Source organism: Brachypodium distachyon, chromosome 5 (assembly GCF_000005505.3).
Source record: "Brachypodium distachyon strain Bd21 chromosome 5, Brachypodium_distachyon_v3.0, whole genome shotgun sequence".
Lineage (NCBI taxonomy): Eukaryota > Viridiplantae > Streptophyta > Magnoliopsida > Poales > Poaceae > Brachypodium > Brachypodium distachyon.
In genome coordinates this window covers 27,670,367-27,696,959 of record NC_016135.3, presented here as the reverse complement: position 1 = coordinate 27,696,959, position 26,593 = coordinate 27,670,367, and the positions used below count along the sequence as shown (strand labels likewise).

Here is a 26,593-nt window from a genome sequence, read left to right as displayed (position 1 = left end):
AGGTAAGGGGAAAAGCATCGTGTCTGGAGTCAATGTTTTCCTGTGTGTGTTGGTGGCTTCTTTTCTTTACCTCATGAACTGGGCAGGCTTTTAATCTGTCGACCATGCCATGCTTAAATTTGTACCTTTTGTGACTGCACCAGCTGTGATGGTACTAGTAAACAGGTTCCTTCATTGCTACCTGACCAAAAATTGGCAGACCCGGATTGAATTGAAACCATCCGTATTAAACAACACGATGCTAATTTAGACATGTTACCATTAATGTTTCATTGCTTGCAGGGGAGCACTGAGAGATGGTAATCTGGTGTGTGGGGAGGGCTTTAACTAGAAGCAGGCCGTGGCCGTGGCCAGTGTCTCGCCGCTGGGGGAACAGGAATGTGGCCACCAGAAGAGACCTGCCATGTGAGGAGCCAATGGGCGAGTCCGGACAAGGCCACGCAGTCACGGAAGAGAAGCAGGAGAGCTTCCTGGATGAATGATTGCTGTGGCACTGGCTGCCTTGCTGCCCGCACACAAGTTTCTTCCCTGTGCAACCACAATACCACATGGGAGAGACTATTCCATGGGCTCCTTGGCTGATGCCAGCCAGTCAGGCAAAGCAAACAAAGCAGGGTTTGAACTTTGAGCTCTACTCCAATACTCCATCCAGCTTCCTCTGCTCTCTGCTTGTGATTTCTCCATCTCATCCCTAAACGGCTAAACCCATACCACGTGTGCGTTGATGCAACTATGCCATGTCCTGATCAGTACTACCAATCTGTTCTGTCCTAGTCGCTTCTTTGATTAGCTGCAAGTTGGGTAATAATTCCCTCACTCACGTGTCAAGCTAGCTGTGATGGCACATGTGTGTACAAAAACGCAAGCCTTGGCACTGTGCATCGGTTGTCCTATGTGTGTGTTCGTATCTACACTTGGGAGAAGATTTGGACGGTGATACTAACCGTCACTGCGTACATATAGCTTGTCCTCTTCTTCTGCACTGGACGGTGGATGACTACTACCACAATAATAGTGTACACCAGAACTGTGTAATAGTACTAGTTGGGATATGTTCGTCTTCGGATGGAGAAGTCGAAGAATCCTTTCACATTACCTAAATAACTTTTCATTTGTCTAAAAAAAGTGTGCTCTACCGAATTGTGTCCTTCATAGGCCGGACCTTCTGTGCGTGACGCAGATGGGCTACCTACCTGACGAGCAGGATTAACTGCCCCTGACGTATACCACACAACATACTCCTTATACAACGAGCCAACGTTGAGAGCAGGTATTATACCCAGTCTCATACTACTACTACTACTCTCATACGGGTTACCTGCTGATGCCAAATCACCATTTTCCACACACCCAAGACTCCAAAAGAGAGCCTGTTTAGTTAGTAGTTTGGTACCACCATTTTCCCGAAAAGATTGACGCGCGGGCAATTTTCTGAAAACCCCCCTGAACAATTTCGAGTTTGATCTGCGGTCTGTCGGATTAGTCTCCGCGTCGTTCCCCACTTTCCCTGGAATCCCCTCGTCTCCGCTCCCTCGCCGGCCACCACGCCCTCACCCGCGCCGCTCGCTGCCGCTCCCTCCTCCCGGTCCACCCTCCCGCGTCGCTAGCTGCGGCTGCCCTTGGCGTCGGAGGTGTTGGCGTTGCCGGGGAAGCTGATGCGTGGCCTTGACCGCCGCCGTCGCGTGCCGCGACGCCGGCGGCGGCTGTGGAGGGGCAGGTGGTCCGGGCGGAGGGACGGCGGCGGCGCCAGCAGGGCGGCTGTGAAGGGGCAGGTGGTCGTAGCGGTCGGAGGTGGTCCGGGCAGAGCGACGGTGGCGGCGCCAGCAGGGCTCGCTCGGACCTGCTGGGGCGGCGGCTTGTGGAGGCAGAGCTCGCCTGGGAAGACGATCGGGAGTAGGAGGAGCTGGAATTGTTAAGGTTTTACAATGTGAAGGTCTTTTTTGTAAAATGGCATTTAGTTCAAATGAAAATCTCCTGACACAATCTATTCGGGACGGAGGGAGTAGCTACTACTAGCAGGCAGCAGTGTTCCTCACTTCAGATCATATGGCGTACAAACCAAGATTAAGCCAAGAGCATCGCACGCACATGCATGGACAAGTGCAAGTGCAAGTGCAGCAGCATTATTTTTGATCTAATGCATACTTGGTACTACGTACATAGAGTGATTAGCACGTAATGATAATGCATGTACTGTTGTTGTACAAGGTCCCAGAGCTCAGAACAGTACTAATATTAATTATGGTACCACTACCGGGTTTAGCAGCAGCAGCTACCCAAAGCTCTAGAACAGGTCGCTATTTTCCATCTACCCAGTCGGCCCAGAGTCATGTGCCAGAGCCTTCTGCTAGCTAGCCAGGTGGTCATGTGTAGCGACACATCAGCATCACCATTAAACAACAAATGATTAATAGTGTTGATGATTACTGCTCAACGATGACACTCCATCACTGGAGCCATTCCGGTCACTTTCAGGTCAAGGAAATTAGCATCACCTCACCACTAGTACCACATACTTTAAACTATTAACGCAAGTGAACCACAGCTAAGCATCACTGGTTTCCCCAACAACTATAGTGCCTACAAAAAAAGTAAAAAAAAAAAACACCACTTGTAGGAGAACTACAGGATCTGAACTAATGAAGATGAATGTTTTAATTAATCACCTCTGGCTAGAAGTGCTCCAGAGTTTGTTTTGTTTGTATGGTAGATTTGGTTGGTGCAAACAGAGCATTGATAGTTGTGGTACTATAGGCATGAGAAATCAAGTGTGCAGACTGCAGAGCTCAAGGGAAGTGCCAAATTGCAAGCCTGGATTGGTACTAATTGCTCCCTCAACAGCACAAGGCTCGTGATATGGATCGCTCATGCTGTCCCCTTGCAGCATCAGGCATCAGATTCCATTGCAAAAATATATTCTAGGTACATGGATTAAAGAAGCATCATATGACTTGATGACTAGGTAAAAGCCAGAAGCTTCAGTCTCAAGGTTGGAATAATGCAAAAGCAATCCTACCCAACAGCAAAAACAAGATATCTATCTACAGAAGCAGAAGCAGAAGCACATGGACGACGATCTCTTTTACCTACAAGAACACTGTGCGATAACAGGGGGGGAGGTCCAAGGAGAGGCATGTACTTATTTTTGTAGATATGATGCTTCACCGGCCGTCGGCAGAGGTGAATGATTCTGCAAACCCGGCGGGCCGAGCTGGGATGCTGCCCTTGCTGTCTTCAAGGCTCAGGATGCTTCCGTCAGTCATGCTGGCCTCTGCATCCTGCCAACCCTTCACCATTTGGAGCAGCGGCAGGTGCAGGTCGATGCCCATGTAGTCCTCAGCCTCATTGTTTGACGGTTTCCACTTCTCCACCATCGGGACGAGCACGGTCACGGCGTGACCCATGTCTGGCCGCTGGGAGGGTTCCCGGGATGTGCAGTGGCCAGCCAGCTCTGCGATTACGGAGATGCTCTCAAAAATCTCATCAGTGAGAACCAGACTAGGATCAATGGCTGCCCTGAATTTCTCTTCATCCTTCCTTATCTGACAGAACCAGGAGGCTAGGTATCGGGTTTCCTCATCGATACGTCTCTCATCAATTGCTGTCATTCCGGTTATCAGCTCCATCAGCACTACCCCAAAGCTGAAAACATCTGCTTTTGTCGTGATTTTTCCAGTCACTGCAATAATCATGTGCAACAAGTTATCAACCACATATCCAAGAATCATAAAAAGCAAGTGGCATGCCAACCATGAAAAAGGAAAATTACATGTTCAATTATGAGATAATAATATATTTTTCATCAATGATACATCTCATTTGCTTGCATCAAAAGCAGGTCCAGATTTCAATGGACAAAGCTACATATTCTGTTGATATCAAACGAGAAATAATCTCATCAAGTATATAGCAGGAGACTGCAAACTAGTGGTCACAGGGTTTTCAATTAGACTGACTAGTTCGTCACAAATTCCAAGATCATGTTCAAATCCAATCAGATTACATGAGTTTACCTATACAGAGTTTCCAATTAGAATGACTAAAAAAATTCCAAGATCATTTGCCAAATCCATTCAGTTCTCTATTACATCAGGTTATTTGCACAGGGATATTTGGGCTTTCAGCCAATGATTCAGGTAAACAATACTTAAAAATGCATGCTGAGTTCAAAAACCTAAATTATATGCTATCTGATAATGGCAATTAACACCTGATGACCAGAACTATAATAAAAGCAGTCAAAATCAAACATTGTAAGGTAAAATCAGTCAAGTGTTCCGTACCAGCATATTCGGGCGCCAAGTATCCGAAAGTCCCAGCAAGTCTGGTTGCCACAGAGAAGTTCCCGTCCGGTGCAGGTTTAAGGAGCCCAAAGTCGGACACCTTTGCTCGGAAATCATCACCAAGTAGAATATTTGCTGACTTGAGATCTCTGTGGATGTAGCACTGCTGTGCCAGGGTGTGAAGATACTCCATTCCACGAGCAACATCCAGGGCAATATTGAGCCTCTTCTTCCACGAGAGTGGCTCCAGCTCGAGCTGTTTCCACTGGAACAGATGCTTGCTCAGAGCACCATTAGACATGTGCTCATAGACCAGCAGCCTTTCATTCCCTTCAATTGAATACCCCAGTATCGACACCAGGTTGCGGTGCCGGACCTTGGTTAGAATGGCGATCTCTGCTTGGAACTCATCCAAGGCCTTGTTGCTGATCACCGCGGACTCCATCCTCTTCACAGCAATCATCGTGCCATCATGAAGCTCCCCTTTGTAAACAACACCAAATCCACCGCGGCCAAGCACGTTGTCCTGGGAAAAGTTCTTGGTGGCACCACGAAGAACCTGCACGGCAATCACAAAATTCCGTGCCTCGATCATGTGAATGTCACCAGCCTGACTGCTGTTCCCGCTTGACGCAGCGCTGAAGCTGTCATTGTTTGCCATGACAATCTTGACCAAGTTGTCTGGGTCAGAATTGTCACGGGGGTGGACGACTACGGAGGCTGCTGCCTGTGGCTGCCGAATCGAACCCCTTTTCTTGCAGTAGAATACCACTGCACCCAGTGACACCAGAACCACCACGCTGACAGCAATCGGAATAGCCAACATCGTAGCCGAGCTCTTCGTCCCATTTCCAGGACTGACAGTATGGTCTTGTGGTCCTGGCACGCTGGGCGTTGCCGGACGAGGAGAATCCTTGGGAGGAGCACCTGGTGCCGTCCCATTGAAGTTGAGATTGCCGGTCACAACCACATTCACATCCCGTCTGAACGCAGGCAGCGGCCCAGACAAGTCATTCATCGACAAATCGAGTTTCTTGAGGGACTTGAGGTTCGTCAGGCTATCCGGCACATGCCCAGTGAGATTGTTGCTGTCAAGTCTGATATCCGAGACCGTGGTGAGATTCCCAAGACTGTCACTGATCGTGCCATTCAGTCCATATCCAGGCAGATTGATCACCGACACCTTCCCATCAGAGCAAGTGACGCCCAGCCAGTCCTTGCAGGGATCATTCCCGGACCAAGAACCAACCAGCTTCTGGGGGTAACCAACCTGCGCGAGAAACTGAAGCAATGCCATCACCTCCGACGAGCACACACCGCCAGGCTTCTCCGCACAAAACTCGTTCCCGGAGAAAGTGAAGTTGCCGGCCTTGAGCACGGGAGCCGGGCCGAGGAGATTGTTGTTATCAAGCCTGACATCCTTCAGCAGGGGCAGTGTGGCCAGGCTCGCCGGCACGAGGCCGACAAGCATGTTGTTGTTCGCCCAGAATGTTTTCAGCTGCTTGCAGTTGCCAATGCCGTCGGGGATCGGGCCGGAGAACTCGTTCCCGTGCAGCCACGCCTCCTGCAGGCTCCCCATGGCAGCCACCACTTCAAGCGTGCCAGAGAGCTTCTTCACCCCAACCTGGTTGTTCAGCCACAGCGTCTGTATGCCAGACCCGGCGCCGAAGCTGGCCGGGATCGGCCCGGAGAGTTTGTTGTACGACAGCCGGAGCTCCTGGAGCCCACTCATGTTCCCCAGAAACCCCGGAACCGAACCAACGAGGCTGCAATTGATGAGCCGCAGACTCCGCAGCTGCTGCGAGGTGTCGCCGAGGTCAGCCGGGAGCGCCCACCCGCCCTGCGACGCGTTGAGCGGGTTGTCGTCGAGAGAGATCTCGACGAGGTCCGCCAGCCCGCGGAAGAAGTCGTTTGGGACGGAGGCGAACGCGTTCCCGTTGAGGTACGCCTTCTGGAGCGCGGCCATCCCTCGGAAGGACGGCAGCGGGCCCGACAGGGCGTTGCTCTGGAGGCTGAGCCCCTGGAGACCCGCGAGGCCGGAGAAGGTGGCCGGGAGGGTGCCCGTGAGGCCGAGGTTTTTGAGGTCGAGGTTGTTGACGCGGCCGTCGCGGTCGCAGGAGACGTGAGCCCACCCCACGCACGGGTCGGTGCCGGTCGCCGTCCATGTCGGGAGCGCGTCGGCGGCGTTCGTCAGGGAGCGGCGCAGGTCGTGGAGGATGGAGAGGTCGGAAGGGTTGATGGTGGCCGCGCTCGCCGTCCCCGCTGTCCCGCAGAGGACGAGCGCCGCGAGGAAGAGGAGGAAAGGCGGAAGAAGGGGCGGCGGGTCGGCCATGTCCGTCCGGCGGCTACCTGCAGCAGGTCTTGGGGCGCATTGGAGGGATACCGCCGGAGAAGCGGCGAGCGAGCGAGAGGAACCCGGGGCGGCCTCGCCGGATTTCTTCTCTGTCGGGGGTTGGGAGCTCTCCCCTCGCCGCGTGGTGTGAGGAAGAAGGAAGGAAAGAAGAGAAGAGAGAAACCACAAACCATAGGAAGCTGTCGTGGGGGATAAGCGGGACGCGAGCGAGGGGCAGAACCGGGATTTCACATTATTCTCGGGGGCATAATGGTCAAACCTTTTTAGTGGGGGGGCATTCTCGGGATGGACTCCATCTTGACCCGTTTCTTTAGCTCCTTTTTGTTTGTTTCCTTGTGCTTTCTTTTTCTTGAGCCGTCACTCACGCCGCTTTATCTGGTTTTTATCATCTTTAATTTCTAGTTTGTTTTTCTACTAGGTGCCGCGTGCGTGTTGTTTCGCCTTTTTGGTTTTACCCATGGTCAAACAAACTCTGTTTATGCCGCTGGCAGTAATATGTGTGTGCTTGGTTTCTGGTGCTAATTACTGGAGTTTGTTGCTAGATAAGATTAGAGTAGGTTTTGGGAAGAAGGAGAAGAAGAAAGGAGAGAAAGGAGAAGACAGAGAGGACCGACGACAGATGTTGTTTTCCTGTTGAGTGCAGACACGCAGAAGAGAGAGGACACAGGAAAAGCGCCGGGATCGGCTCCAAAACTGGCCACCGCCGATCGGCAGATTTCATTCAAGTCCCGTGTCGGTGGTACTCTTTTTTCTTTTAGCATTACATGGAGGAGAAATTAGCCAATTGCTACGTACTACACTGATAATAATAATAACACTTCCTTCCGCCGGAACTAATCGTATCTTTTACACGTAGATACATCTGTATTTGAAATTTTTGAGACAAGTAACACTGGTCGAAGGAAGTAATAGAAATATTCCGCATAACAAAAAAACACTACGGATGTAACGCTGCTGGCAATAAATGGTACGAAATCCGTGTGATCCTCGTCCATTCCGTGTAATCAGATTTCGCCTAAGATAACTGCATCTGGGACGCGATTCTTCTCTCGCCAGAAATTGTCCATATATATCTTCAGTTCATTTCCTTTTTTCTTTGTCGTACAAACCTCTGCTGGCTGGCTGGCTGGCTTTCTTCCTTTCTGCATTTTTCATGTCCCCGGCTTGTCTTTTCAGGCCGGCAGCAGAATGTCTGTCCTCCACGGTCTCTTGTTTCTGTTCCTTCGTCAAATCTTCATCACACAATGCGCGTGACAACGATTTCTTGGCTTTCCACGGATTCTTCCTCCCCTCCACACACACATTCCTCACACGGCTCTAGTCTAATCGCTCTCCCTCGTATTCGTCGTGTCGTGTATTCTTAATCTCCGTAGAGACCAGAGGATACGTACGTTTTGCAGAGTCTGCATACTACAGCAGACAGCATGAGTGCGTTTAGAAACACTTGGCATCTCTGCGTCGATTTTCATTAAAGTAAACGCCGCAAAAGTAGAGTACAATTCTGTATTTCCCGTGAACTGGTCAAGCAATCAAGAATTACGTATTTATATACTCTCTCCGATCCGGAGGTACGTAATTCAGAAACCAATTACGCGCCAAAGCTATCTTCATTAACAGGCAGTACTACGTGCAGTACAGAATCGGGACGATCAATATGAAACAGGAGCATGGATGTACACTACAGCAGTACCCTTACTGGCTAATTACTGTACTTAATCTCATCTTTACTTCCTTTTCCCGTGCTCTTTTTAAAATCTTGTCATTCATTCATGCATGTCTGGCTGGTTTGTTGGTTGGTTGGGGGTTGAGGCTTTCAGCAGAACAGTGTCAGTACTAATCACTCTCACAGTATCCGTTCCATACTTGTGCGATCATCTGGAAACCATGCTTCTTCTCTCTTCTTTTTTCTCACAGGATGCATGCCCCCTACTGGTACTATATTCTGTAATGATGCATGGGAGATCATTAGCTTTTGGTGTACAAAAGCAGGTGGAATGGAATGCCATGTGGTTTAATGATTCTGTTCTTTCTCAGTTCTGATCCTGATGAGAGCATCTGCTGTGTGTGTATATATGTGTGTAGCTAATGAGCTACTCTGGCAAATTCTTCTCATCTTAACCACCTTATGTACATTTACCTGGTTTATTTATTCAGAAAATATGTCGCGCGTACGTACATATATGAATACTGCCTCCGTTGACCATCATTGGGGCTTGTTTGTATATTCATTTTCCTTCATTTTCAAACAAATAGAGCAAGGGATCAAAACAGGTGAGGCGACTGCTCCATGGATGACAATTAAAAGAACAGCCTAAAGACAGGTAGAGACACGCATGCATGTCCGGCAGAAAAGAAACAACAATGTGGGCATGCAAAAAAGGTCATTAAGGAACCGAAAGCAACGTGCGGTCAAAAGAGGAGTTACACACATTTCAAGAGGCTTTAACTTGGCTTTTTGACCATCGACCAAAATACTCAAATATAAACACAAGAATAGTAGTAATAGAAGGACACATTTGCATGAAGGGATTTTGTGAGATAACCAATTTATATTACTTTTATGGGGTCAATCCATTTGTACTAGGCAGTGAACAAATTTTTCAAGAGGTCGGCACCTCGAGGAGTGATTAATTATTCCTCCTCTAGTTGATCCTTGGTATTAGTAGTACTACACAGTTCGCATGCCAAGCATGCATTGAGCCCAACTAGTGGCTTAAACTAATCTAATAAGGCAAATTGCTCGGTTGTTAATCACAATCTGTCAGTGCTCTGCATGTTACTAGTACTAAGTACAGAACCCATGTTACTTCGTCCTTCCCGGTATATATGCCATCATGCTTCCTGTCCTGTCCCCATGAAGGATCAAATCAATACGTTAACTATAACCCTAACTATAATAACACGTCACCCCTCCCTAATACTAGCTCCAGCTGTGCAACATTTCGCACATATATTTACACGCACTGAATGAACACGTGCAGTTTCAGCAATCGGGCGGATCAAATAAAGAAATAAAATTAGTGTGTGAAGAAAGTTTGGATGGAGGAGAACAGTAGAAGGCATACGGTGTCCTGAATAACGACCCAATACGGCCCATGAGATTTCATCGGGTTCTGAGGAGTACTGGGCATAACGTGGGCCGAAGAAGTCCAACAAGTTGTGCAAAACAAGTATTTAACGCGCGACCCAACACGGCCCATAAGATTACGTCCAGATTCCTTCTCAGAATCCAGCGGTGCACCCTATAGTTTTAAATGAAAATCATGTTTTGAAGTTTCAAAAAAATCTGATTTTTTGGTAGTGTTAATACAGATGTATATATATGTCTGTACATTTTCGTGTAAAAATTCATTGATTTGTGGTCTGTGTAAAAGAACCAAATCTGGAGATGTATACATTTATACTAATCGTACCGAAAAATTCAATTTTTTTTGAAACTTTAAAACATGATTTTCATGATGTCTGGACTATAGGGTGCACCGGACCTCGGGAGCCGAATGGAATTTCCGCCATTGTGCAATGGTTACTGCAGTGTGGTACATGTGCATGTGTTTTTTAGTTTTCTGTTTTACGGAAGTGTATTTTACTCCGTATTCCATAGAAATAGCTTCAAAATCCTGTGAATTACAGTTGCTGGCAGTCAACTCCAGTTCCACCTCACAGTTCTTCTTCGTCTCCTCATCCAGCTGCTCGGGGAGATGCGGCCGCCGCCCAGGAGGAGCTCACCCGGCGGCGACAGTGTCCGCCGCCGTCCGCTTGCCGCGACGGCGAGCGCGCGCGGCCGTACGTGCCGGCCCGTGTCCGAAAGGCACACCCGTCCCGTCTGCTATATCCGGGCGGCAAGTAATGTCGACTTTCTGTTAGCACTTCCTCCATAAATCCCAAAACGGAATTGCGGGGGAATCGGGAAATAATCCGTGGCTGGAGCTAAAAACCAAGGACCCGAGAGTCCGAGACTAGGGTTTCGGCTGGTTCGTTCCCCTTCGCGAACCACATTCCATTCCCCTGCACTGCCGCCGCCTCCGGCCTCTCGAGGCTACACACTCCCCACCGGCTCGCGGCGGCGGCGGCATTGATGGCGGATCGGCTGACGCGTATCGCGATCGTGAACGAGGACAGGTGCAAGCCCAAGAAGTGCCGCCAGGAGTGCAAGAAGAGCTGCCCCGTCGTCAAGACTGGTAGAGTAAATTTCCCTCCACCCAATCTTCCCCGTCGCCGGGATTGCTCTGTGCAATTTGTTCGCGGGTAGTTTTGTGAAGTGTAGATCCCGAGGTTTGGCCGTTTCCTCTGTGCAATTTGCCAATTTGTTCGTATTTGTATGGTGATTTTGGGCTGGCTTAATTTAGTCCTCGCACATGCTACTAGCTACTTAAAGTACTACCTGGGTTGTTGAAAAGCTGCGTGCTTTAGAATTAGATAAAATCGAACATATGAGATATGACAAGACATCATAGATAAGTGGTCAAAGTAGTTTTTCGACGATACCAAGAACCAAGAGGACAACTTTTAGAGAATGAGAGGGGTTCTAAACTTCTAACTCATTAAATTATTTGCTTGCTAGTCCATGAAGAAGATCTGTTGTGCACGATGTAGTGTCAATTCTGATTGTGTGATTATGTGACAATTTTACTGGTTAATTTGTTGTACAGGGAAGCTTTGCATTGAAGTTAGTTCTGCGTCGAAGGTAGCATTCATCTCTGAAGAGCTGTGCATTGGTTGCGGAATTTGCGTTAAGGTATATATGCTTCTAAGTTTGAGCAGCTACTAAAATTTATGGTCCGTGTTTGTGCTGTGATGTCCTACATTCTGCTGTAATCCCTGCTGCAGAAATGCCCTTTTGACGCCATCGAGATCATCAACCTTCCAAAAGATTTGGAGAAAGATACCACCCATCGCTATGGGCCAAATACCTTCAAATTGCACAGGTACTTTTGTTTGATCAAGGAAGCTCAGTTTGTGTATGACATGTGCATTTTTTCATTTATACATTTCCTAATCTCGCATGAGTCTATTTTTCTGTAATTATTGATTTCGCACTTGCAGGTTGCCTGTTCCAAGACCTGGTCAAGTTTTGGGCCTTGTCGGGACCAATGGAATTGGCAAGTCCACAGCACTTAAAGTCTTAGCTGGCAAGCTGAAACCCAATTTGGGGCGATTCAAAGTATATTTAATGTGCCCTAACTTTTTTTTTTGCTGTTCGTTTCAACAGAGTTTTTTCTTTTATTTTTTGGGAGTTTGCTCTGTTTCTTCCCTATTCTATGAACCGCAGAAAAGATTGTTTATTTAGCTTTGGACCTTTTTTTTTCTTTCAGAATCCACCTGATTGGCAGGAGATCCTTACATACTTCCGTGGGTCTGAGCTTCAGAATTACTTTACGCGTATATTGGAGGATAACCTGAAGGTGCTTTATTGCCACTTCTTTACTCGTTATTTTTGTATTTTTTTACTGCTTGTTAGTCTGTATCAAGGAGCTCTTGATACCATGTTTACAATCATGGCACACTTGCTGTGCTGCTTTGATGTCCTGTAGCTTCATATGTGAACATAGGAAAGCATATTTGATTTTAACAAGAGCCTAGGCGCTACTGATTTCTATAAAAAGAACCAAGATACAGATTTTACCAGTACGTAATAGGGTCTAGTACCAGGAATCAATGACAGACAACTAAAAGATGCAATAGCACAACAGCTTCCAGCTTAGAACCCAGGTCTTCACCAAGCTTTCCTTCTTGCTGGTTGCGACCCTCTGCTGCATTGATGATCTCACTAGACACGTGGTCAAGTAGTTACAAGTAGTTATCTCTCCCAGCACAGTAATTCCGTTTTCCTCTATTGCCTGCAAGGTTTTATTTTGAGTATTTCATATTGATTATGAAATAGGCAAGTCATTAGCAATGTTCTCTTCCAACTATGTATTCAGGCAATCAGGCATGTAACTGTAGTTAGTCTAATATACCCAGAGTAGGAATATATTGGGGGCACTGTGTGGCTAGCCATACATAAATCCTTGTGATATTATTATCAAGGTTTTACTGTTTGACATACTCATTCTGTCATTCGAATCTGTTGCAATATTTGATTTTGTATCACTTTTACAGTTGAATGATTTTGATCTCTCTCTCTCTCTCTCTAGGCAATCATCAAGCCTCAGTATGTTGACCACATTCCAAAAGCTGTCCAAGGAAATGTGGGACAAGTACTTGACCAGAAAGATGAGAGGGGTATCAAAGCTGAGCTTTGTGTTGATCTTGAATTGAACCAAGTTATTGACCGAAATGTAGGAGATCTTTCTGGTGGTGAACTTCAGAGATTTGCGATAGCAGTCGTTGCTGTGCAAAGTGCGGAAATTTACATGTTTGATGAACCATCAAGTTATCTTGATGTTAAACAGAGACTTAAGGCTGCACAAGTCATTAGGTCCTTGCTTAGAGCAAACAGGTAATGTACATTTATTATCATGATTATCTTTCAAATTCTTTCAACTAGAAGTATCTAATACTCTCTGATTTTGTTTCCAGCTATGTCATCGTTGTGGAACATGACCTGAGTGTCTTAGATTACTTGTCCGACTTTATTTGCTGCTTATATGGAAAGCCAGGAGCTTATGGTGTAGTTACACTTCCATTTTCGGTCCGAGAAGGTATCAATATTTTCCTGGCTGGATTTGTTCCAACCGAAAATCTTCGGTTTCGAGATGAATCTCTTACATTTAAGGTAAGGTAACATACGAGATACTTGTTCAGTGGGAAAACTTTGTTCTTATGCTAGTATTGTCCTCTTAGATTGTGGAGAGCCAGGAAAGTGCTGAGGAGATTGAGACGTACCAGCGGTACAAGTACCCTACCATGAGCAAAACGCTGGGAAATTTCAAGCTCACTGTCATGGAAGGTGAATTCACTGATTCCCAGATTGTTGTGATGCTTGGCGAGAACGGGACAGGGAAAACTACCTTCATCAGACTGCTGGTACATCTCTCTCCACCCCGTCCTCCACACCTCTCTTTTACTCTGTAAAATTTGAAGCTTTGCATTCTTGATTTATAATTCCATAAGTCTTAATAACTTCATAAATATTACAATCATCCATTTCAACGTTTGAATTTTATGTTTTGGCAGTGTCTTTTGCTTCCTGGTCAATTCTTAAAATTATAGTGTCCAAATTCCCGACAACTTCTCTCGAAACATTACTTTTGCCCAAGTACTCTTGATTGAAAAAGGTTGGTAATCTGATATGTATTGGCAGGCTGGGCACTTGAAGCCAGATACTGTGGAGGGTACTGACATTGAAATTCCAGAATTTAATGTGTCCTACAAGCCTCAAAAGTTGAGCCCAAAATTCCAGGGTTCGGTGAGGCAACTGCTTCATAAGAAAATACGGGACTCGTATACTCATCCTCAGTTTACGTCTGATGTTATTAAGCCACTACAAATTGAGCAGCTCATGGACCAGGAAGTTATTAACCTATCAGGTGGAGAACTCCAAAGAATGGCCTTGTGTCTTTGCCTTGGACAGGTATTTTCTTCTTTTACCTAGACTCTACTTACTATGCCTACAGAATAGAATACCCAAATACAAATCCGCATTCCTTCCTTCATGCATGCATACTGCTTCTATAGATCTTGTCAGTCATATGCTACTCCCTCCGATCCTAAATTGTTGTCGAAATATTATATGTATCTAGACGCATTTTAAGAATAGATACATCCATATTTGGGCAAATTTGAGTTGAGAATTTAGGATCAGAGGGAGTAATATTTTTTAGACTAAGAATTTAAATACTGTCAGTTTGTGGATACTAACTTTTGTGGATGTTCAGCCTGCAGATATTTATTTGATTGATGAACCAAGTGCATATCTTGATTCAGAGCAGCGTATTGTTGCATCAAAGGTTATCAAAAGATTTATCCTTCATGCAAAGAAAACTGCATTTATTGTCGAGCATGATTTCATCATGGCAACCTACTTAGCTGACAAGGTTGTCGTTTATGAGGGACGTCCTTCTATTGATTGTACTGCCAATGCACCACAGTCTTTGGTATCTGGGATGAATAAATTCTTATCGGTAAGTGCAGAATAACATCCATCAAGAGTTGCAAACAAGTTACGGTAATTCTAGCCCAAGTTGTATGTAGCTTTCTTTAGGATTGATTTTCAGTTGGATGTACCAACTATAGTAGACTTCCCTTTTAGTCTTTACTGCTGGCTTGATGTTTGTACTGAGCTAATTTTTCTTTCTTTTGTTCATTTTCATGTGATAGCATCTTGACATTACATTTAGAAGAGACCCGACCAACTATAGGCCGCGGATAAACAAACTGGAATCCACAAAAGACAGGGAACAAAAGTCTGCAGGATCCTACTACTACCTTGATGACTAATCCTGAGGGAGTACAGGTTTTTAAAACTTGATATTTGCTACCTTTTGCATTTTTGTGCAATTCATATGTTTGTATATACTTACATTACCTATACATCCTTAAGAACATTTTCTTCTTTTGCCGATTTGTGTAGAATCCTCTCTAAGGGCTTTCCAGAATTATGAATTATGCAGAAGATCAGCTGGATGCTGTCAAGTGGATGTGGCATGTTAAATAATTAACTAGTGTGATCTGCATCGGTTGTACACCAGAGGATGTGTTGTTCATAGTGAGTTTTTGTCGGTTCGGCATTTGTAGGGACAATGGTCATCTCTTCTGTAATTTGCATTAGTGTATCATTTACATTATTATTTTGTCGGTTTCTGCCGAGAAATGACTCATGGAGTGATCCATATCCTTAATGGTGATGATAATTCAGAGAATATCAATAGTGCCCTTTATTTTACTTGGTCAATTTTAGCATATAAACTTGTGTGAAGTTATTTTCAAGATTGGTATCTCGCCAGACCATGAGGAAAGAGCACTGCAGCTCTGTTCTGGAGTGGCCAATCACTGACAACAGTTTTATAACGGCATACTTGCATTACCATTGGAACATATGGTTCATTACCATTGGAACACAATGAAGGCTAAACTAGTACTATAACCTTTCCTGTAAAAAAAAAACTATTAGTTGCTATGATAAATTTGGTGGGAAACATTATCACCATCTTAGTCATTTGTCATATAAATTAAATTGTTTGTGTTAGAAGGATTTTGTCCGACAATAGGAAGAGGTGGCTGTGGTGACTTTTGGAGGAACGATTGTATAGGAGCAAGTCCAAAGGCCCAAATGAATAGCCCAATGAGCCCAAAACACATATTGGGCCGTCGGCCCGAGCTTAGTTCTCGCGGAAAGGAAACGTATCCAAGGAGACCCGCGACCCCAGTTTCCGAGACGGTTCACAACAGTTTCACCTGAAATACTGTACCCTCCTCCTTGGCCCTCGTGTAGGCCACACTTCCGATACGCTCTCAACTCCAACTCCAAGACCCTCTAGGCGGCGGCGGCGGCGGCATCCGCGATCGTCGGAGAGTCAAGTCGCCGGCCGCAGATGGCGGCGGAGCGGCTGACGCGCATAGCGATCGTGAACGAGGACAGGTGCAAGCCCAAAAAATGCCGCCAGGAGTGCAAGAAGAGCTGCCCCGTCGTCAAAACAGGTCTACTAATTTAATAAATCCCCCAATCTGACCCCCCCTGTGGCCGGGATTGCGAGGGGAGGAGCCCCCCCCAAAAAAGGCGGGCTTAGGTTTTTGTTTTGTTTTGTCGGCGGGTGGTTTGATTTGGCGAGTAGTTAAGTGTAGATCCCGAGGTTTTGGCTGTTTGTGTGTATGTGTTGATTTTGATCTGCCGCTGGTCGGTGGCTTGCGAGATCTGGAGAATTGGGGCAATTTTTGCACCCGTGGCACTGCTGCATGCTATGGCTCGTTTAAGATTCTTTCAATGCACTCTCTACGGCTCTTAAAAGCTCTGATTTTGGACATTAGGTCAGAGCTAAACCCAAACTTTCACTAATATCTTTTAGAATTTTTGGATTAATTGTTTAAAAGTTAAATTTAGATCCAAAGTATTTTGATGAATTTTTTCTGCAGTATGGTGTAACATTATTAAATTATTACTGGTAGTAAAAAAAGGTTGTTGTTTTGAAGACCATGCCCATTGTTCGAAAGGAGTACTGGTTTAAAATGTGGATTCTGATAATTTACTGGTCTGTTGTACAGGGAGGCTTTGCATTGAAGTTAGTCCCGCATCGAAGGTTGCATTTATTTCTGAAGAGCTGTGCATTGGTTGTGGAATTTGTGTTAAGGTATACCATGCTTGTAACCTTCACACAGCTAGCTGCTCAAATAATATATGTCTGTCTGCCCTGTAATATATAATCTTCTCACTTTTGCTTCAGAAATGCCCCTTTGATGCCATCGAGATCATCAACCTTCCAAAAGATTTGGAAAAGGACACAACCCATCGCTATGGGCCAAATACCTTCAAATTGCACAGGTACTCTTGTTTGATCAAGTGACCTCGTTTTGTATGAAGTTCTATATCATATCTACATTTGTGTAGTTTTTTTTTTTGGAAAGAAAATGTACATTTTGTAGTTGCGCCTGAAGCTCTCCTTGTCGAGAATTACTGACTTTGCGCTTGCAGGTTGCCTGTTCCAAGACCTGGTCAAGTTTTGGGCCTTGTCGGAACCAATGGAATTGGAAAGTCCACAGCGCTTAAAGTCTTAGCTGGCAAGGTGAAACCTAATTTGGGGCGATTCAAAGTATGTTTAATACCTCCTACACAGAAGTTTTTCTTCCCTAACTGTGAACTGCACAAAAGATTGTTATTTAACTTTGCACTTTTTTTTTGTGCAGAATCCACCTGATTGGCAGGAGATCCTTACATACTTCCGTGGGTCGGAACTTCAGAATTATTTTACGCGTATATTGGAGGATAACCTGAAGGTATTGGCACTGTGTACTCACTGGATTCATAACTCATGCAGGGTTTGTTAGCATGGAGTTTGTAAGAAGAAGCTAGTGATCCTGTCACGAGACATAGTCTAGTATACCAGAGTTGCCATATAGTAGCATGCTTTATAGGTACTTCAAATAGTAACATCATCATTTTATTATAAGCATGGCTAGGTAACTAGTTACTGTTCTTGCATTAGAGATAACAATAGTAACTTATGGTGGTAGCATGTGGATGCTTTGTGTAATGCATAACTATGTAAGTGTTTCAAAAGTGGCCATCGAGTAGCTTAGTCTACATCTAGGCTTAGGTTATGGTATTATTATCAAGTCTTGGATTTGTTACTGTGCCCCTATTTACTGACTGCCATCCAAATACCTGCTGTCATATTAGAATATTCTGTTGATTATATGGTCTGATATTCTTTTTACAGTTGAATACTTCTGATCCCTTTCACTCTCTCTTTCTCTCTCTACAGGCAATTATCAAGCCTCAATATGTTGACCACATTCCAAAAGCTGTGCAAGGAAATGTGGGGCAAGTACTTGACCAGAAAGATGAGAGGGGTATGAAAGCTGAGCTGTGCGTCGACCTTGAATTGAACCAAGTTATTGACCGAAATGTAGCAGATCTTTCTGGTGGTGAGCTCCAGAGGTTTGCAATAGCAGTCGTTGCTGTGCAAAGCGCAGAAATTTACATGTTTGATGAACCATCAAGTTACCTTGATGTTAAGCAGAGGCTTAAGGCTGCACGAGTCATTAGATCCTTGCTTAGAACGAACAGGTAATGTACCATCATTATTATCTTTTGAGTTTTGACTTCCTGAACATAGTAAGGAGTACTCTCTGCTTTTGTTTTCAGCTATGTCATTGTTGTCGAACATGACTTGAGCGTCTTAGATTACTTGTCCGACTTTATTTGCTGCTTATATGGAAAGCCAGGAGCTTACGGTGTAGTTACCCTTCCATTTTCCGTCCGAGAAGGTATCAATATTTTCCTGGCTGGATTTGTTCCAACCGAAAATCTTCGGTTTCGAGACGAATCTCTTACATTTAAGGTAACATGGCATATGCACACAGTATTTTAGATTCTTGTTCAGTGATGAAGTCTTATTCTTATGTTAGTATTGTCCTCTTAGATTGTGGAGACCCAGGAAGCTGAGGAGATTACGTCATACCAGAGATACAAGTACCCTACCATGAGTAAAACACTGGCAGATTTCAAGCTCACTGTCATGGAAGGTGAATTCACTGATTCACAGATTATTGTGATGCTTGGTGAGAATGGGACAGGGAAAACTACATTCATTAGAATGCTGGTATATATCAGTCCACCCTTTTCTCCACACCTCTCCGTTCCCTTTTGGCCATCATTGTGAGACTTTCTGTAAACAGTAAATGTTTAAAACGATAAAAATGGAATTGTCTTATAATTTATAATGCCATAAGTATGTAATGACTCCCTTTCCAACATTTTCGATCATCCGTGTCAATGTTGGAATCAGAAAAGTTGTAATCTAATTTCCTTTGGACAGATGAAGCATTTAGCTCCTTAAGCTCATTGTTTGTTGTGACTGGGCAGGCTGGGCATTTGAAGCCAGATACTGTGGAAGGAACTGAGATTGAAATTCCTGAATTCAATGTGTCCTATAAGCCTCAGAAGCTCAGCCCAAAATTCCAGGGTTCAGTGAGGCAATTGCTACATAAAAAAATCCGGGATTCATATACCCACCCCCAGTTTACATCTGATGTCATGAAGCCACTGCAAATTGAGCAGCTCATGGACCAGGAAGTTATGAATTTATCAGGCGGGGAACTCCAAAGAGTGGCATTATGCCTTTGTCTAGGAAAGGTATTTCTTCTTTTACCTAAACGTTCCTTACTAGCTTTATAAAATAGAATGTGTGCATATTGCTGATACGTATCTTGTCAGTCATCTGCTAGTATTTGTTGAGACTAATAACGTAAATACCGTCAAGTTGTTGGTACTAACTTTGTGGTCCTTGTTCAGCCTGCAGATATTTATTTGATTGATGAACCAAGTGCATATCTTGATTCAGAGCAACGTATTGTTGCCTCGAAGGTTATAAAAAGATTCATCCTTCATGCGAAGAAAACTGCGTTTATTGTGGAGCATGATTTCATTATGGCAACCTACTTAGCTGACAAGGTTGTCGTTTATGAGGGACGGCCTTCTGTTGACTGTACTGCCAATGCGCCAGAGTCTTTGGTATCTGGAATGAACAAGTTCTTGTCGGTAAGTGCACGATAACAAGTATAAAGAGCTGTGCTTCATGTGTGTATTCCTGCGCTAATTGTCTTTCTTTTGTTCATTTTTCATGTGATATATAGCATCTTGACATTACATTTAGAAGAGATCCGACCAACTATAGGCCGCGGATAAACAAATTGGAGTCTACAAAAGACAGGGAGCAAAAGTCTGTAGGATCCTACTACTACCTTGATGATTAATATACGAGGGAACACAGGTTGCTGATGAGGAGTAAAGTTGTGCATCTGTTGCAAACTGGCCGGAGCATGTCATGCTGATGATAGTTAGTCTTGTTGTTCGACGTTTGACTGATAAGGATGATCATCTATCGTATGTAACACGTATTATAATTGTTAGATAACGATCTACATGCCTCCTGTAGGCAAAACTGATTTGTGTAAACTTGGCATTTCATTTTGAATGTTGGGTTGCAGAATTGTTCAAGTGTGTCTTTGTACCCCCTGGATCGAGCACCTCACTGAGAATTTAGACCCTATTCGGTTTGCAGGAATCTCATAGGAATTTTACAGAATTTCAATCCTTAAGAAATTTTTTCTATGTGTAGCATTCGTTTTATAAGAATGATAAGAATGGAAGTGTTAGGTTCTTAAGGATTGAGTCCAAATTGGCTTAATTTCTAAGGATTTTAAGCATTAGGTATGACCTCATTTTAAATTCCTAAGGATTGGAATGTCATGCACACTCCAATCCTCTACTTTTTCTATCTCTATGGTTTCAAATTCCTATGAACCGAATAAGCCCTTAGATATGACATGAATATCATGCTTTAAAAGCGCGAAATTAAAGTTGTGTGCATGCATCCTTAGCTGAACTACTGCTAATTGATCGCTTCACCTTGCACTAGATGCAAAATGCGCACAACACGAAGACATTGTCCGTGACTGAACGCCCCCCTTCCATGGCACTAGCAAGCTAGTCATGCAGCAGCTTGATCTAACCACCCGGCAACGCATATAGAATCATGCACAGCTAGTGCTGGCTCTAATCTATCTTGCGTGCATAAATAGAGGCAAGTTTAATTCCTGCAGGAGCAGGAGCTTAGAAACATCAAACAAAAGAAGAAGCTAGAGCTAGGTTAGTTAGAGGGGATCTGCTTACATAATTGGATCGATGGAGAACGGGTGCGGCGGCGGGCCGTGCAGGTACTGCGGGGCCAGCAGCCACGGGCACCGGGCCTGCCCGGCTCGCTGCTGGAAGTGCGGCAACGAGCACAGCGCCAGCGGCTGCGACTACCGCTGCCCGGGCTGCAACCTGCGGCCCACGCGCTGCAACCTGCGGCCCACGCGCTGCACCTGCGGCCCGGCCCACGTCGACGACAACCTTGTGTGCGCCGTCTGCTCCGAGCGCGGACACCACGACACCAAGTGCTTCTACGGCGACCAGTAAACACCGCTAGAGCGTCGAGTCTGAATAAATGATCATCCACTAGCTTAGCTTGTGTTAGCTTTCATCCGTCCAAGAAGAATACAAGTGCCGGCCCCGTTCCTAGATGAATATATGCACCTCAACGTAACGAGTCTAGCTTTGTCTAGAGTCAATCTTTTTTTTTCTAAGTTTGACCACAAAAATCTCTGCAAACACCTGCGACTCAAAATTAGTTTTATTAAATCTGTCATTATAATTATTTTCATGGAGTACTTATTTGATATTTGTATGTCTTGATAGATTTTTTTTATCTTCAAATTCAAAGAAATTTGAATTAGGACAACGTTAAGACTTCTTATGTTTTGGCTTGCACGTACTACTAAGCTAGCTAGCTTACCTTAATTAACCTAGCTAGGAGTAGTATAAATTGGTGTCAGGATCGAAATGAATCACACCTTTCACCGAGCAATCTTTTTGAGTAGAAAAATCCGTTCAAATCTCTTTACTTATTACAATTCCCTACAGAAAATCTCTTCACGTATTACGCTTCCCTACAAAAAAAAGGAATGAGGTGAGACCCCTGCTGGGATCAAATGCAACACCACCATGCCCTATTCATGCCTGGGAGATTACCGGCTCGTCGTCGTCGTCGTCATTGTTCAGTGGATGGTGTGCCAAAATTAACGCGAGTAGCAAAATGCTGGATGGAACTGGACGAAGTTCTCGAGTCCCTAAGCATCGAAACCTACAAAAATATGATCAAGATTTGCAATATGAGACGATTGGTAAAAAAATCAGGTAGAATCAGTTTTCCGGAGAAAGGGACAAAAGCAACCTAAAACTACCTTTGGGTTGTTCATATTGCTTCCGAAATACCCAATGCCAAATGATTGGGAGGAGTAGGCAGCAATAAGCTCGGCGGAGTCCAGTACAGGCAAGTCCCCTCTCTACAAATAAATTGATTTGTTAAAGCATAAGTGGAGGTATTGCTCATCATCCCAAATTGAAGGAGATGGATTTGGAATGATAACCTTTAGGACGTCAGCCTGAACTAGCAGCAGCCCAGCGCCTGTATCATGAGACATCTCGCTGCTGCTTTGAACCGCCGAGCGCAGAACTTTGGTACAGGAGGAAGCAGGGCCAGATTGTGACCTGAAATAAGATGGTTGTAAGTTCATTGAGGCTAGCAATAAGCCCCCTCAGAATGAGACGATCTTTTTTAAACACAAAAGGATAGTTGATTTTTCAGGTCCAAGTAATATGGTAAACAATTGTAACATGAGAAAATCTATATGAAAAGAGCCAATTTGAAGAGAAACATACAGTGACGCTGAGATACAGCATTCACGGGAAGCAAATCCTCTAATTAAGTGTTCGCCAGCTCCGGTTGCACAACACCCAATTATGAATGGTGTGCCAAAGGGTCCTTTGGATGAAGCCCAGCACCCAGAGCCATACATAGCAGACAACCCAACTCGGCCATCTACCTGCCAGAACACCATGTTTATTAATCTCTGTTGGATCTTTATGACTATATGCAAAATGTCAAGTAACATAAATTTCAATTGAGAATTCTCGCTTATTTTATCCAAAATGGAGCAAAATTTGAAAATGAATAAGACGGGCCTACGAAGGAACAAAAGTTAAAGTGACGTACTAGAGTCAACAGTCAACCTTAATTTACTTTGAAAGTGACTACTGAAAAAATGACCAACAGACCTTTAGTGCAATGCCACCGCTAGACGCTCCTGATGCTACATTTCCTAAGTCATCAACACAAACAGCACCAACAGTATCCATTACACAATCTTGATCATCTTCCATGATTGATCTTGTGAATGTCTTCTTCATCTTCTTTACATTGTCCAAATTCTCAGGTTGAGTTCCTAAAATAAAGTGGAGCAGGTGAGAGCTGAAAAGTACAGACTACAGACTAATCAACACCATCGGTATCAATAGGCGTAACAAGCACAAGCAAATACCAGTAGTATCATATAACTGAGAGGCTGAAACCCAGTGCAGCCTAACTAAATATCTGGGTGTTGAGAAGTGAAACAAATTCTTTTGAAAAAGAGTTTATAAAGACATAATAGCAACTGGAAGACCATTTATAGACGCTAAAAACAACTTAACAGACGAACCGAAGATAACATGCAGTAGGGGAGATTAAGCCCAAATGGGTGTAGTTCATAAGTTATACGACGCTATCAAATATCAATGGTCGAAGTATCTAACATATGCACAACCAGACCCGGTCAAATCATTGTGCAACATGGTTGATTTCATGATATCTGTTTGATGTTGAAGTGTTCACAACCTTAGAGGGTTTTTTCTGATTGCAAATTACATATTTAGGATATAAACTATCAGCAGAACTTAATACCTACCCAAGAATAAACTAAATACAGTTGGGCTAGATGTAGGTCTTCGAGTTTGCCTAAAATCATATTTGAAGTGAACTTATTGGGTGCTGCCTGCGGCAGAATATCATCCATGAGACAATACCTACTAAAAAAGCATTGAACATTAACAAAAGAGGACTTCAAAATGGGGCCATGAAGTTGATACCGTTATCCCACCTTATAGACATCAAAACTAAGTACTGTATACAGATACGCACACATTAATGTCATTGGATACAACTAAGTGCATGCGAGTATCATTGGATAAAACAAAGTGCAATCAATATCATTGGATACAAGTGACAGTCTACAGTAGCAAATAGATCTTCAGTCCATAGATGCAAAGCACCATGCAACAGCTAATAGTAAACTTCCAAGTATTCATTTGGTATTACTATGCAAAGGAAACAGAGTTAATCATCCAAGTGCAGCCAAATTTGAGAAGATGTTTCAACCAAAGGAACATAATTGATGGATGAATTAAATAACCACTTACGAAAGGGAAAAAGTTTGAATAATGTTGGAAGAATTAAAGCACAGGTGAAATATGAACAAACATATGTAGAAGGAAGGAACCTGATACTTCCAACTGTACTGAACTAGATTCTGAAGCAGAACCTGTGGGATGGTTAACCAATTCCTTGGCACTAGCAAGAAGTGAGCTGTATTTTACCCACTGTGCTTTTGAATTCTCAGTCATTAACCACTGATTGAAAATGTGAAAAAAGATTAGTAAATTACCACCTATTATGAACAAATAATTGGATAGCAGAATTACACAAAAGAGGAGGAGGATTTACATTATTTTCCTCGGATGTAGCTCCAAGTACATTGATCCCTTTAGATTTTGCCCATTGGCATGCTCCTTCACCGACCAAAAACCTAAAAAACAAATTGTAGCTTCAGAATTACAGCTAAGATGGATGGAAAGTTAGACAGGAAGTTGCTGGGGTTACATACTTCAGCATCAGATAAAATAATTCTAAATTAAAAGAGCATGTCACAGTTGAATCAGTCGTGTGAAAAGTAACCAAAACATGGAGAAGGGCTTGAATTTTGTATTACATGGGAGGTATCCGTCCAAGCAGTGAAGAACCTATCATTTGTTCCTTTGCCAAGTGCAATGCAACATCAATGGGATTCTTTACACCTGATCTACAAGAGAAAGAAAATATGATCAGAGCGTACATCAACCGGCACAACATATACATATCAACAGTAACTTTCCTGGCATACTGCCATTTAGAGCTTCTATTTTGGGGGATCAAACTTTAGTAAATTACCACAAGTACCTTGCACAGCTCCAACAGCTCCGTAAGAACCTGTACTTCCATCCATGATACTTGCATCGCATTCCACCCGACCACTCTCAGTCAAACTTGAGCCCCGGCCAGCGTTTGTAATAGGGTCATCCTAGTTAGCCAGAGACCAGAATGAAAACTTCCATACACGTTTTGAAACAAACAAGTACAGGTATGACTGTTATGTACTTGAAGTCCTGGACTACAACACCACAGACTAGCACAAATCTAGGAGGGTTACTACAAACCTTGATAGTATTGTTCAACTAATGCAAATCCATTTGACATTTTTAAACAGGGATCAAATCACGTATAACATGCATCATATGATTGTTTACTCTACAAATCCATATTTACCACAGATGTCAAATGATTGTTTACTACTCATACAGTCCATATTTTCCACAGATGTAAATGAAGAAAACTAACTACACAGATATACACGACATCTATTTATCTACAGGGAGTGAAGCATACCTCCAACACTCGAATGGCAGCTGCAACAGCTTCAAGACTCGTGCCACTACCCTGCAAACACAGAGAGCATCAGGAATTTCACTACAGCAGAGTTAAACCCCTATCAAGCACTGCCCGGTTGTCGCGTCACAGTATGATACCATATCATTATCGGCATACTTCAATGTAAACTGACAGAGATAAGATTAGGCTCCTATAAAATTCATGACGGTTGATACAACAGCGTAAAGTTCATCGATTCAGACCCAGTACAATGCTCTCTGTGTTGAATTAATCCGAGCGACACAGCGCAACTCGCAGCGAACCCAAAGCACTACAGGGGCCGGAGGAGACTAGGAGCGAGGGAAGTGGAGCATGTAGGGGTGGGCTAGGGTTTTAAATCAGGACCGCACCTCGCGGAGGACGGCGGCGGCGGCGAGGCAGGCGCGCTTCATGGCGCGGCGGTACACCTTCTCGTTCGCCGGCGCGTGGAAGCCGGCGCCCACGTGCACCGCCACGAAGAACCTGCGGCAGGGGCCACCTCCAGACCTCACCTCCACTCCTTCCTTCGCGCCCAGCTCACCCTCTCCCACTCCCCCGCCACCGCCGCCGCCGCCGGTGGCCATGTGTGACAGAGGACGACGACGACAAGAAGGTTTTGAAAATTATGGACGGGAAGCCCCCGCAGAGTCAAGAATTTACGCCACAGGGACTGATACTTCGTTTCTGTTTTGCCCCCCGATGAATTCCGTATTAACGAACCAATCCCGTGCTAGCGCTATAGGCGTCCGGGCTTTGTAGCACTGACGAGATGCTTTCCGTTTTGGTGCAATCTTTGCACTCTTGCCTTTCCTTTCCTTTCTCCTTCAATTTTCATTGCGCCTGCACACGCTTCCTGTGGAAAGCAGGAGATAAGGCTTAAAGGCTGCCTGCCACCAAACTATTCAATGTGTGACAGGTTTGATGAAAATTTGACTGGACTATATGTCTGAGTGACATGAGACTGATTTGATCTGAACTTGACTGGACTTTGAGAAATGCAAGAAAGGAAGAAAGAACATGCAAGTTTGTCGCATGTTAAAAAATATGTACAATCAACAGCTGGTCTGAAAAGAATGCTTGCCAAATGAATTATCTTGGGAAATTTGAAATGCAGAAAATATGGAGATGAGGTGGTGCAACTATGCAAGAGAGGTGTCAGTACATTTTACGGGCAACATTATTACAATCTCTACGCCCGGGCACATTCCGCGCCCTCTTCG

The 26,593-nt window shown here is 44.4% G+C and overlaps 4 protein-coding genes across 6 annotated transcripts; 2 read left to right on the top strand and 2 right to left on the bottom strand.

The window, feature by feature from the left end:
• Positions 1 to 2,852: 2,852 nt before the first annotated feature.
• On the bottom strand, positions 2,853 to 6,810 carry LOC100846050 (receptor-like kinase TMK3). The gene is made up of 2 exons (XM_003579449.4): positions 4,284 to 6,810; positions 2,853 to 3,679 (listed from the first exon to the last, which is right to left on the bottom strand). The coding sequence occupies exons 1-2, from the start codon at positions 6,613 to 6,615 to the stop codon at positions 3,162 to 3,164; spliced, it is 2,850 nt and encodes a 949-aa protein (XP_003579497.1). The 5' UTR covers positions 6,616 to 6,810; the 3' UTR covers positions 2,853 to 3,161.
• Positions 6,811 to 10,302: 3,492 nt separating this feature from the next.
• On the top strand, positions 10,303 to 15,460 carry LOC100829978 (ABC transporter E family member 2). Of its 2 annotated transcripts, XM_003580795.4 has the most exons (12): positions 10,303 to 10,814; positions 11,286 to 11,371; positions 11,464 to 11,561; positions 11,680 to 11,797; positions 11,949 to 12,038; positions 12,771 to 13,075; positions 13,156 to 13,351; positions 13,420 to 13,602; positions 13,880 to 14,149; positions 14,454 to 14,699; positions 14,896 to 15,031; positions 15,149 to 15,460. In XM_003580795.4, exons 1-11 carry the CDS (start codon positions 10,712 to 10,714, stop codon positions 15,013 to 15,015), a joined length of 1,815 nt encoding a protein of 604 aa, XP_003580843.1. In that variant the 5' UTR covers positions 10,303 to 10,711; the 3' UTR covers positions 15,016 to 15,031; positions 15,149 to 15,460. The 2 variants fall into 2 exon arrangements, with proteins under 2 accessions (XP_003580843.1, XP_010240626.1); XM_010242324.3 differs by lacking the exons at positions 10,303 to 10,814; positions 11,286 to 11,371; positions 11,464 to 11,561; ... (1 more) ...; positions 11,949 to 12,038; positions 12,771 to 13,075 and having other exon boundaries at positions 13,156 to 13,277.
• A 521-nt stretch (positions 15,461 to 15,981) lies between these two features.
• On the top strand, positions 15,982 to 20,252 carry LOC100845745 (ABC transporter E family member 2-like). Its single transcript, XM_003579448.4, has 11 exons — positions 15,982 to 16,215; positions 16,777 to 16,862; positions 16,956 to 17,053; positions 17,204 to 17,321; positions 17,416 to 17,505; positions 17,994 to 18,298; positions 18,377 to 18,572; positions 18,654 to 18,833; positions 19,097 to 19,366; positions 19,526 to 19,771; positions 19,867 to 20,252. Exons 1-11 carry the CDS (start codon positions 16,110 to 16,112, stop codon positions 19,984 to 19,986), a joined length of 1,815 nt encoding a protein of 604 aa, XP_003579496.1. The 5' UTR covers positions 15,982 to 16,109; the 3' UTR covers positions 19,987 to 20,252.
• A 1,338-nt stretch (positions 20,253 to 21,590) lies between these two features.
• Positions 21,591 to 25,996, bottom strand: LOC100845444 (putative threonine aspartase). 2 transcript variants are annotated; one of them, XM_024456458.1, is made up of 12 exons: positions 25,745 to 25,996; positions 25,353 to 25,403; positions 24,867 to 24,987; positions 24,640 to 24,724; positions 24,375 to 24,456; positions 24,151 to 24,280; positions 22,892 to 23,058; positions 22,496 to 22,659; positions 22,204 to 22,324; positions 22,018 to 22,119; positions 21,806 to 21,917; positions 21,591 to 21,723 (listed from the first exon to the last, which is right to left on the bottom strand). In XM_024456458.1, exons 1-11 carry the CDS (start codon positions 25,955 to 25,957, stop codon positions 21,825 to 21,827), a joined length of 1,329 nt encoding a protein of 442 aa, XP_024312226.1. In that variant the 5' UTR covers positions 25,958 to 25,996; the 3' UTR covers positions 21,591 to 21,723; positions 21,806 to 21,824. The 2 variants fall into 2 exon arrangements, with proteins under 2 accessions (XP_024312226.1, XP_003579495.1); XM_003579447.4 differs by having other exon boundaries at positions 21,600 to 21,917; positions 25,745 to 25,995.
• Between the last annotated feature and the right edge of the window lie 597 nt (positions 25,997 to 26,593).

What these genes read in the sequence shown, in the direction of transcription:
- LOC100845745 (XM_003579448.4), top strand. Translation starts at nt 16,110, where the DNA reads ATGGCGGCGGAGCGGCTGACGCGCATAGCGATCGTGAACGAGGACAGG. An exon ending in TCCTTGCTTAGAACGAACAG is followed by an intron (nt 18,299 to 18,376) that starts GTAATGTACCAT and finishes TTTTGTTTTCAG; the next exon opens with CTATGTCATTGTTGTCGAAC. An exon ending in GAATGAACAAGTTCTTGTCG is followed by an intron (nt 19,772 to 19,866) that starts GTAAGTGCACGA and finishes TGTGATATATAG; the next exon opens with CATCTTGACATTACATTTAG.
- LOC100829978 (XM_003580795.4), top strand. Translation starts at nt 10,712, where the DNA reads ATGGCGGATCGGCTGACGCGTATCGCGATCGTGAACGAGGACAGGTGC. An exon ending in GTTGCGGAATTTGCGTTAAG is followed by an intron (nt 11,372 to 11,463) that starts GTATATATGCTT and finishes TCCCTGCTGCAG; the next exon opens with AAATGCCCTTTTGACGCCAT. An exon ending in ATGAATCTCTTACATTTAAG is followed by an intron (nt 13,352 to 13,419) that starts GTAAGGTAACAT and finishes TTGTCCTCTTAG; the next exon opens with ATTGTGGAGAGCCAGGAAAG.
- LOC100846050 (XM_003579449.4), bottom strand. Translation starts at nt 6,615, where the DNA reads ATGGCCGACCCGCCGCCCCTTCTTCCGCCTTTCCTCCTCTTCCTCGCG. An exon ending in CTTGGCGCCCGAATATGCTG is followed by an intron (nt 3,680 to 4,283) that starts GTACGGAACACT and finishes TGATTATTGCAG; the next exon opens with TGACTGGAAAAATCACGACA.
- LOC100845444 (XM_024456458.1), bottom strand. Translation starts at nt 25,957, where the DNA reads ATGGCCACCGGCGGCGGCGGCGGTGGCGGGGGAGTGGGAGAGGGTGAG. An exon ending in AGCTGTTGGAGCTGTGCAAG is followed by an intron (nt 24,725 to 24,866) that starts GTACTTGTGGTA and finishes CTTGTAGATCAG; the next exon opens with GTGTAAAGAATCCCATTGAT. An exon ending in CTACATCCGAGGAAAATAAT is followed by an intron (nt 24,281 to 24,374) that starts GTAAATCCTCCT and finishes ATTTTCAATCAG; the next exon opens with TGGTTAATGACTGAGAATTC.